The sequence below is a fragment of the Octodon degus genome, unplaced genomic scaffold (assembly GCF_000260255.1).
Source record: "Octodon degus isolate 3935 unplaced genomic scaffold, OctDeg1.0 scaffold00074, whole genome shotgun sequence".
Classification (NCBI taxonomy): Eukaryota; Metazoa; Chordata; class Mammalia; order Rodentia; family Octodontidae; genus Octodon; species Octodon degus.
Genome location: NW_004524650.1, coordinates 6,682,540 through 6,693,918, shown reverse-complemented (window position 1 = coordinate 6,693,918; position 11,379 = coordinate 6,682,540). Strand labels below are relative to the sequence as shown.

Genomic DNA, 11,379 nt, shown 5'->3' with positions numbered 1-11,379 from the left:
ATATATATATTAAGCTGCCACTATGTGTCAAGAATCAGTCTATGAGCTGAGGCTACAGCACAGGGCACTCCAGCTAGAGTCTTCACTCACAGAGTCTGGAAATTAAAGAGCCATGTACTATATCCCGCTTTCAAGTACTGTTAAGTACGGGATATAAATATGGGCTAAAAAAGAAAAAGAAAAAGTTTGCACTTACAGATCAGTGGTTTGCAAAGTGTATGGACAAGACCCTTGGAAGAGAGCTATTCAATAAAAACTATTTCCACAAAAATACTAGTAAGTAGGGACCGGGGAGATGGCGCAATAGAATAAGCAGTTCCCTGGCAAGTGCAAGGGCCTGAGTTCAATCCCTGGTTCCGCAAAAAAAAAAAAACCTAGTAAGAGAGTAGTGACCTTCCTTCTCTCATGAGTATACAGTGGAGTTTCCCAGAGGCTATATAATGTAGTTACCTGCAGAAAGAGACATGAGTTTCTAATTCTTTTTAAGCCAGACATTAAAGAGATTTGTACTACTTTTTTTTTTTTTTTTAGCACCAGAAGTGGAACTCAGGACCTTTAGTTTGCTAGGCAGGCACTGTGCCACTCCACCATATTCCTGGCCCACTGCTTTTATTTTCATGAAAAAAATACAGTCACGTTAATAGGTAATGGATTATCTTAAAATAAGTTAATACTTTAGTGATATGACATTTTAAGGGCATATTTTGAAGAAAAAATACATATAATTCTATTACCTTCTGAACTCAGAATCAGCCAGCAGTTCCTCCACAATAGTCCTTTTCCTTTGCTTCTTGGGAATTCGTGAATGGTAGAAATCAGCTGGATTATCAACAATAGTGCCAATCTATGAATAATTGATTGAAATTAAGTCATGTGATACCTGAATGCCACATTACTTCTGTATTCCAGTGTAGGTCTACGAAATTTTATTCACAGAAAGGAATGGAAAACACATACATTATACCAGTATTAAAATTAAGTCTTTTTTAAAGTATAAACAAATTACTTAGCACATTGGTGGTACTACTAATAATTTCATTATTTTATAGTAGATGCAAAATTTCTTTTTCATAATTTAGTGCTAAACAGTATAGTTAAGTTCATGATAAACAGTGAAATTAAAGGAAAGAGAACAACAAATGTAACCTTTTTTGTATGTTGTAATCCAATGAATTAAGTGCGCATAAATTCCATTACATATTTACTTGATCTCCTAGGTGTCCCAAATACTGCTGGCTTAGAATTTACTTTATCACTGCTCTGCATTTGTTTCATTTCAACAACTAAGATCTAGTCTCTGCCAAGAAGGGACCACAGTCTTAAGGAAGACAGAAACAGGAAATTTAAAAAATTAACATGTACTAAACAAAAACACGTTAAGTGCTCTAAAAACTGAATGTTCAATTCTAACTAAAAGAAATAAGGAAGATCACATTTTAGCTGGTTGACAGATCATACTTTAGCTGAGATTTGTACAGGTGAAATTCCAAGCAAACAAGAGAGAGCCAAGCACATGCAAAGTAGAAGAATGCAAAGGCTGGCTGGCATATGCATGTCATGTTTGAGAAAGTGAGCTTAAGAGAGATGTGTGACAAATGGGCTCATGATCTGGCTTGGATGAAGATTTTGAAGGCCAAGTTAAGGGGTATTGCCACCCTGTAGGTCATAAATAAATTTTTGAAGTTTCTCAGCAGAGACCTGTATAATCTAAACAGATTTTTAAAAAAAATAATATATAGCTGGCTACAACATGGGAGATAGCCCAAAAGAGAGAGCAAACTCAGACTGACGACTAGTAGAGTGATACAGATAACTGACAAAAGGTCAAGAAGATTAAAAATTTGGAGGATTAATCTAATTAATTTTCACCTGAAAATACGCCAAAATAATCTTTAGAATCTGCTCAGGGAGGTCCTTCTACCTTGAAAAGAGAAAGGGAAGGGGCTGGGGAGATGGCTCAGTAGAAGAAGCGTTTGCCTGGCAAGCACAAGGGTCTGAGTTCAAATCCCTGGTTCCACAAAAAAAAAAAAAAAAAAGAAAAAGGAAAAAGAAAAAGAGAAAGAAAAATGAATAAAAGAAAAGAGAAAGGGATTGGTACAAACAACTCCAGGCTTTACCCCTCCACCCTACATGGATGGGTGCTCTGGCTTGCCCTGTAGTTCGTTTTGCAGTACTCAGGGCCTCAATGCATCCTCAGCAAGTACTCTATCATCAAGTTACTATGCATATACTCATATATTCATACAATGACTCAAAAGCTTTATTGAATTCTAGAAAGCTGACCTGAAAACACAGTTACAGTATGATTTTTAATGGTACCCTATTAAAAGCCAGTGGCTGTTTGAACTGTTTTCATCATTGCATAGCCTAAGTAGATATGGTCCATATGTTTGGTGTGCACAATTTAAATATTTACCTATTTTAAAAATAAACAGTTTAGCAACTACTTTCCAAACTAAAATGCATAGACCATATCTACTATTCTGTTTACTTCATACCTGGAAGTACTTAGGGAAGCCATCTCGGTCATTTTTCTTGTAAAACCTTTTTGGGTCCATACTTGCTCTCATCTTCAGAGCTTTGAGATCATTTTTAAGTTCATCAGTCAATTCTGGAGCTTTCATACCAAACCAACCATCACCTGCAGTTTTTTGTCGCTCTTTCTGAAATTCAGATTTCAAAAATAAATATTTTAACTTTAATATTACCTAATTCATTTTCCCCAAAATTATACATATGGAAAAACTTATGAAATGAAAATAGTTACTTTATAGAAAGCATTTAACTTCAGAATCTTTAGAAAATCACAAGAAGAGATTGCTCTGGTCAGACATCATTTTATTAGTTACATAAATGAAAGTGCCTTGAAAACTTACTGTGGAAAAAAAAATTATTATAAGCCCAGTGTAGTGGCACATGCCTGTAATCTCACCATTTGGGAGGCTGAGGCAGAAGAATTATAGTGAGGTCCAGGCCAGCCTGGGTATACAGAGAGACCCTGTCTCAAAAAAAAAACAAAATCTATTTTATATCAGTTAAGTACCTGATGACTTGCTGGAAGATTAACATACTTTTAGTTTGTATTGCCTACAATAGTCTATATTAGAGATAATATGTAAAAGAATTTTTAATTATGGAGCTTACACATAAATATTAATATTTCTAGTTATCTAGGTATCTCAATCTGAGTCAGAAATACAAAGAAATCTGTAATATTTAAGCCAGTATAAAGGACATTATTATGGCATTATCAATTGTCCTCCAAGTTCCTTTGATAATTTTATATTTGTTAGCTGAAATGTCAGATGAAAGCAATCCCTTTTTATCTTACTAAAGTCTCCTATTTAGCAGACAAAAAAGACCAGAGTTTTTAGTTGCTACATCAAACTCCTTACAACAGAACATCAGAACATCAGAGTGCCTATCATTTAATACACAGAATTTAAAAGCCAGAAGATATCTGTGAACTTGTATGCTATCACTATTTTAAACGTTAAAAAAAAAAAAAAAAGTATTTGCACGCACCATTGTGACTACAAAAATGTGAAAATTCTTACTAAATGTGCTATGGAACCATGTACTGTTTTATGGTGTCTAGATATCTATAATTTTATTTGGAACCATACATAGATCCATATCTATTTTGTTTAATTATACAACTATGCTATGTGATCTAAAAATATAAAGCCAAGTACCTGTATCATTATAAATAATAGAAGTCACTGTACTTACCCTGCGTTTTTTCTGAAGTTGACGCTTTGATTCACTATATGGTAGGACAGAGTAATTTTTTTCAAAATCGGGTGTAATAACAGTTTTCTGCAGGAGCTATAAAAATATAAAAGTGGTTATATAGTTCTTTTAACATTTTAAATGAGTTAAATTTTATGTAGTCAAATCTGCTAATCTAAATGACCTCTTAATTTTCTACTTGGCTGAGATGATGATTCTCATAACACTCAGTGATTAAAAATGAACTTCAAGGTAGTATTTGCCCAGGGCAAGACCCAAGGAAGACTACTTATTTTTTCTTGTGTGTGTTCATAGACATAAAGCTTAAGCATGAAATTGGCAATGCCACTTGATATTACTTATTCATAAATTAAGATTCACTGAATTCACATTCACACCTAGTACTTTTGGGTAGTATAATAGCAGTACAGGCTTTCTTATCAGAGTAAAACATTTATATAACAATAGGAGCACTTGATAATGTTTAGAGATACTTTTTGTAGATTGTGAGGAAGGGGAGAATACTACTGGCATCTCATGGGTAGAAGTCAGCAATGCTATTATCCTACATTGCACAAGCCACCATCTCACAAGGAAGAATTATACAACGAAAAACATCAGGGCAAAATTGAAAAACCCTACTTAATGAATCAGATATATACTAGGAGTTAAAGAAGCACAGAAGAGGCTGGAGGAAGAACTGGGAGGTCACACAATGTTTCCCAAGACATTGTATTAGGAAAGAGCAACACATATTCAGGGAATTACAGTAGTAATTACAATAGATAACCTAAGTTAGCAGTATACAGGTACCTCAAAGGCTCTAAAATGTCTGATAAAGGACATAAGCAGGAGAATACCATGTTAGATTTGTGTTTTAGAAACAAAATCTCAAGGCCAGGGATCTAGCTCAGAGGTACAATGCCTGTCAGGCAAGCATGAATTTGTGAGTTCAATTCCTGGTACTAAAACAAACAGCAACAAAAATCTAAAAAAAAACAAAACACTGAAATTACCAAAAAAAAAAAAAAAAAAAAAAATCCAAATGAATGGAGGACAGTTTAAAGAACAAATAAGTGGAAGGAAAACCAGTAAAAGTAGTGTAGATGAGAAATAAAGGTCTTTACAAGCCAAGGACTTAAAAGTTCAGCCATAGAATATCTGCCTAGAATGCATTGAGGCCCTGTACTCAAATCTCCACCACTGAGAAAAAAATACATCCCCAAAAAACAAGAGGGGAAAAGGCCTCATTCTCAAGGCTTGGTAACTCAATGTAAGAAGGAGAGACAAAGAAAAGATGGTTCAAGCAGGGAAGAAAACAAAAAAACTGAAGTCAAGTGCCCACGCACATCAAAACGAGCAGATCCCTGGATTCAAATGGCAAAAGAGCCATGAAGGTTAGAACACAGATTTAGAAGAAAGCAATACAAGATGTTATGTAAAGCTAAAGTTTAGGTAAAATTATCCTAATAATTCCTCCCAAAAGTTTATATATAATTGTACGTGTATAAGAATACTGCATTTTTTCCAGTTGAGAGAGGCAGTACTTATAGCTTTCAGAGTCTCAACAGGATCTGCAACAGTTAAAAACTAAAGGAGAAGAAAACAGAACCACTGGGATCATAAATGTTGGGTACAAGAAAAATACTGATCTAAAATTATTTTTTCTTTAACTTTTATTTTTTAAAGAGTACAAATTAGTATTAAACACTATGTATTACAACAAATACCATGAAATTCATGTTACTATAAGTGAAATTCTGTATCACTTGTCCTTTGTTTTAACTCTAAAATTATTTTCCAAATAACACTTTTTATAAATGGTTCTCTATTAAGAAATAATTATTCTAACAAGACAGAAAAAATGAGCATTTTAAGCTAATTTGGTTTTACCACACGGAATTCACTCTGGCTGGGGAGATAACTCAGTGGCATAAGTGAATACCTGGCAAGTGCAAGATCCTGAGTTTGAAACCACAACCAAAAAAAAAAAAAAGGAAATTTATTCTTTCTCCAAAGAATTAACATTTCTAGAAGTGACACATCTAGAAAACAAATACTGCATGTAACTTACCTCATTTTTCTTTTTCTCCTTGGTCTGTGTTAGAGTTTTCTTTTTAGACTGAAGTTTTTCTGCATTAAAATTAATATACACACCACCCAATTCTTTGATACTCAGACCAGGGTCTATACTGCTACTTGTCAACTTCAGACTGAAAGAGAAATAAATACAGATCAACTAATTAACAGCCAGGTGTGGTGACACGTGCCTGAAACCCCAGCACTCTGGTAACTGAAGTTAAAAAGATTGCCCCAAAGACAGTCTGAGCCAGACAGTGAGTTCAAGGCCAGCCTCAAGTACACACTGAACCCTGTGTCAATAAGAAATTTTAAAAAATCAAGAAAAAGGAAACCAAATTACATTTTTAAAAAATCACTTATTCTTTCCACTGGTAAGTAGTTGGAAACCTGTAACATATGTGCTACAGGGAGCTGTTTGTATCACTGACAGCTCTAAACAACTCACCATTACTGCCTTATATTGTCAATGGCCAAAGCTAAACCAAACCAAAACGAAAACAAAAAAACCTGTAAGTATGTATCCTAAATCTAGTATATTCATTAAGAAATGCTAGCATGAATATTTAACTAGAATGTTTTATTTCTCAGATTTTCTTAAAACAATGCTAATGACAAAAACAGGCTCTTCTACTTTAAACTTCAAGTTACTCAAACTTAGAATTCTTTCCTGGGTGACTAGGAGCATCCAGTGGTGTCTCCAAGCCAGTGAATCTTAAATGGCAGGGGGATTCCCTCTCATACGAGTTGTAAAAAGATAAAATGTTGCTGGGCTCAGGAGGCTGAGGCAGACAACAGAAAGTTCAAGGTCAGCCTGGAAAACTAAGTTAGACCCTGTCTCGATTTTTTTTTTTTTTTTTTTTTTTTTTTTTTTTAAGGATTGAGGTGTGTGAGGCTTTAGATTCAACCTCGGCCTTGGGTGGGCAGGGAATGGGGCACAAATGACATTTTAAACCTACTAGATCTGAATCTTCTGTACCTGGTGTGAGGTTCAAGCTGTTTATATGAGAATTTCCATGTTTACATGACTGAAGCATCAGATTTATAAGCAAGTACACTTGAACTTAAAGAGTTGCTTTCTTCCCTGACTATTCACATAAACTGAATAGGAGTTCAAAGCACAATCAGCTTCTTTGGCAAAGTGAAATTATTCTGTTCCAGTGCCTAGGGATTCTTGGCCCTAAATATACACTAGAATATGAAGAGTGTGGCTTGCAAAAAGTATGTCTCAGCCTAGCCTTGTAGCTTGATTGCTTTCACCGGTTTGGAACAAAGCCTAGGCATCTGTTAATATATACAGCCCTCCAGAGGAAAAGAGAGACTGAAGAAATGGCCCCAAATATTAGTACTGCTCAATGGATGATTGCTGCGATCACAGGTGATTATTTTCTACATTTTTCAAATTCTCTATAATTATCATCAATGAAAACAGACTGTTTTCAGCTCCCTTTTTATATTGATTGCTCCTAAGAATCACACAGAAAAATCTTAACAGATGATTTCCAATATACTATCAAAAGAGATACTTTTGGGTATAACGCTTGGGAAAAATAGTTGAAGGAACAAAGAAGATAAACTATCCATAATGAACCTAACAGCAATTTTCTCATTTCCCATGCAGTGATGTCATATTTTTATGGTAAATTAACCACTTGACATGCACATCAAAGCTTTACTTTTGGGGGTGAGCACACAGCCCAATGGCAGAAAATGCTTACCATGCACAAAACCTTGAGTTAATTTCCACTACTTCCCAAATTTACTTTTAAAAATAAAGGGGAAAAAAAAAACCCAACCATAAATAAATAAATAAATAAATAAATAAATAAATAAAATAAAGGAGAAACTTACAGTTTAGACTTTGTGTTATTTAGGAAGTCATCTTCATCACTATACTCATCTTTGATATTTCTGTCACTATCTGATGGTTCGTCTTCACTATTTCCATGTTCTTCTTTTTCTTCCTCAGTGGTAACCTCACTTGCCTTATCATCCAAATAAAAATGTTTATCAGCATTTAATCCAGGAGTCGTGTCAATTACAAAGAAAGCACTGTCATGTGATGCATTTTCTGAATTTTCATTTAGTGATTCCTTTTGACCACTATTTTCAACAAAACACACAGTTTCCTCTTCACTTTCACTGCTTTCAGATTGCAGACTTTCATCACTGCTGAGAACTAGTAAGACAGAATTATCTATATCCAGAGACTGGCTGAGTTCAGGTTTGTCTAGTCTGGTATCACATTCACGATCTGTACTCCTTTCACTATTGTCCTGACTGACAGCTTTACTTGTGGACTCTACACCATCACCATCATGACAACTGAACTTCGTCAACTCATTTATTTTTACAGTGCTTTTTCTGTCTTCATTCCATCTGTTCACTTCTACAACTGCAACTGTTTGAGCTAATGATTTCATTACAGCCTCACAGTTCACAATTGAGGGCTCTGATGTGGCTTTATTTTGAGGGGTTGAATGGTTCTGAGAGACTAACTGCTGAAGGCTAGTGTCCTGGAGTTTAGAAGGACATTTCAACTGAGAACTTGTATCATTTTCTGTTTTCTCATCTATTACACTGTTTTCCTCTTCATCAAAATTCTGTCTGGTATATGAATCATCTGACTTCACAGAAATATCCATGATTATATTATTTTCTGGTACAATCTTGGTATATTTATTATCAGCTTGTGCCTGTAATTTCCTTGGTATAATTCCAGTCGTTCCCTTATGTGTAATTCCAAGGAATGAAATGTCAGAGCATGATGATTCAGCATCAGATACAGCTTCTGCATGTGACTCTTGGATTTTACCTGTTAGAGTTTTAGCCTTACTTCTGGTTCTTGTCATTTCTGGGGAATGCACAATTCTAGAAACACCTGAAGCATGAGATTCTGCTTCGGAGACAATTTCTTCAGCAACAGATTCATTTAGTCCAGTTATTTTCTGCTTTTTTCTTACAGTAGACACTGGTGTGGCTGCAATTATGATCTGCCTTCTTCTAGTTATTCTTAGAATAGGCTCCTGGATCTCACACACTGAAGAACAATTTGACTCTGTTTCAGAGAACTCTCCATCAGTAGATGGTTCAGCTGTCTCCACTAGTGAACCTGTTATGTTCCTGCTCTTCCTCTTTGTGGTTTTAGGAGTTATATAGACTGGACTTGGTTTCCCAGTAGTCTGTGATTCAGCTGTACTTTGGTTATCAGGTCTAAATTCCTTCTTGCTTTCTGGATGTGCCTGAATTCCAGCAGCAGCAGAAGTCTAGAAACCAAAGAAAACAGGTAGGACTGTGATAAGGTCAAAACAAATGAGTTCTCCTAGTGGCAAAATATTAGAGAACTTTTACAACACAACAGAAAACCTATAAGCAGGACCTCTAGAAAAACAAACGCCCCCCATGATTTACAAAAACAAAAAAATCGAAGGGTTGGATCTTATTTTCTTTACCCTAATTATATATCTGACTTCAAGAGGGGAAAGATTTATATGATCTGAAGAAAAAAACAGAATTATAACTTTAGAAAGGAAAATAAAGAGAATTTTTCAAAAACAACAAAACATTCTGATGCATAAACTGGTGACAACGAGGGAGTAAATACTAATCCTGAACAAAGATGTGCTTAGGAACACACCGATGGGCTCAGTGACCACTTTTGTCTTTACATATCTGAAGGGGGAAAAAAACCTACTTTCCCTCAAATGCAGAATCCGAAGAACGTGGCAGCGGCCGGGAGCCACCGGGCGGTGTCATCACAGCCACTCCATGCTAATGGAGTTGGTGCTGGGCCACCTGTAGCCTCCCCGCGTGGTAAGGACGCCCCACTAACTGAAGCTTGCACATGCCGGTCGCAATCTTCCTTGGTAAATCTGGCGTTAACACTGAGGCTTTAAAAAAGGCTTGTACTGTGCACCTCCATTAAAGAGCTGGACGACCCAAGGCAAGCTGCCTCGCCTCTCTTCCACACTATGAAATGCTTTTAAAATGTTTCCACAAGTATGGCGCAGGACCTGTGATACCGCAGCGTGCGGCAAACTCGGCCCTCTCTCCCGTCCTCCGCCGTACCACTACACAACGTACGTGCCTACGAAGCTGCGAAAAGAAACGGGGGATATTTACAATCTCCTACCCTCTGCTGGTGGCTGGCGGCCGACGTGACTTGTACCGTAGCCCGAGAACATGCAGACCTGGTGACTACCATTTTTACGGCCTTCGACCTCACGGAAACTGCAACAGCTTCCGTAGTCCCTGCGCACCGGAAATACGTCAGAGAAGAGCCGTGTTTATCCTGAAACTCGCGAGACTCTGGTGTGGCTTTGTTCCGCGTACTGAACTGCGGCTCACGCCCCTGCACCTCCAAATGGAGATCTATGTTTTACCCTTGCCTTCAGCGCTTCAGTAGAAAGAATAGTGTGTGTAATGGACTCAGAAACACCTGCACTTACTTTATAAACTTTGTCTTTATTTTACTTGAACAAATTGGAAAATCACATCATTTATCTCACTTTTTATCTTTAGTGATCGTAAATGTTTTGATCTAGCCATGAGAGGACTTATACATTATTTGTACATTTGTAAAAAGCATCAGTGTACTCGTGTATTAAGTACAAATGACAGGTACAGATTACATCGACCGACTTGTTTTGGGTGAAAGGAGATCGGTTAAATATCCCCAGGATTTGACGACTAGTAGGAAGCTAGCATATCTAAATATCAGATGATATATCAGAATTGGGAATAAGCTGAAAATGAGAAAAATTGTAAAGGACAGGAATAACTTTTAACGGGACAGAAAAAGGAAGAGAATGAATGTAATTATGAGGAGGCGGTTTTTTCTTATTTTATTTTTAAATGAGTGGAGAACTAGAATGAGAAGATGTAAAATGGTTGAGGGAGTAAATGGAAAGTATTACTGGAGGCGAGAAGAGAAGCGTACCCTACCAATCTACCCACTGATTGGTAGATCTGATCTACCCATTTTTTGTGACAGAAAATTAATGTGAAAGTCACAGCATGTATATTTTGGTGAATATACTACCTCCCAACTAAAAAAAAAAAAAAAATCTCAGTTTTCCTTGAAGCAGAGTATGTCAAGTTTCAGTATGTATGAATTAATCTTTCAGTTATATGTTCAAAAACATATATTTAAGAGAGGCGATCCCCCCAACTTCTTAAATTTATTTTTCTTCTTAGAGAATTATGTTTGCTGGTTTTCAGACAAAGACTGCGCCACTGAGCTACATCCCCCACCGGTTTGCTGGTTTTCAGACAGAAGATGCAGGCTATGCTTTAGAGGTGATCTAACTGGAAAAGGTGGTTCTGACGACTTGTACAGCTGCAGTATCAGCCCTCAACAGACTACTTTCACATTTCTTTCATCTGAAACACTGTTTTGGTTTTTTGACACAGTCTCATTGTATATTCTAGGTTGAGTTTGAGCTCATTAAGTAGCACAGACAGGCCTCCAGCTTGCAGTGATTCTTCTGCCCATCGGGCCTCTCCAGTGCTGGGATCACAGCATGAGCCACCACTTCCAGCTTGAAACACCTCTGTAAAAGTTTTTAA

At 36.5% G+C, this 11,379-nt stretch overlaps 1 protein-coding gene across 1 annotated transcript in view; it reads right to left on the bottom strand.

Moving 5' to 3' along the window:
- Dnttip2 (deoxynucleotidyltransferase terminal interacting protein 2) overlaps nt 1-10,046 on the bottom strand; it is a 10,582-nt gene extending 536 nt beyond the window's left edge. The window contains exons 1-6 of the mRNA XM_004635751.2: nt 9,944-10,046; nt 7,663-9,077; nt 5,807-5,945; nt 3,733-3,828; nt 2,499-2,663; nt 735-844 (exon numbers count right to left, since the gene is read on the bottom strand). Coding sequence (XP_004635808.1) covers nt 735-844; nt 2,499-2,663; nt 3,733-3,828; nt 5,807-5,945; nt 7,663-9,077; nt 9,944-10,015 — 1,997 coding nt within the window. The 5' untranslated portion in view covers nt 10,016-10,046. The remainder of the gene's footprint in view (nt 1-734; nt 845-2,498; nt 2,664-3,732; nt 3,829-5,806; nt 5,946-7,662; nt 9,078-9,943) is intronic.
- Nucleotides 10,047-11,379: the final 1,333 nt, after the last annotated feature.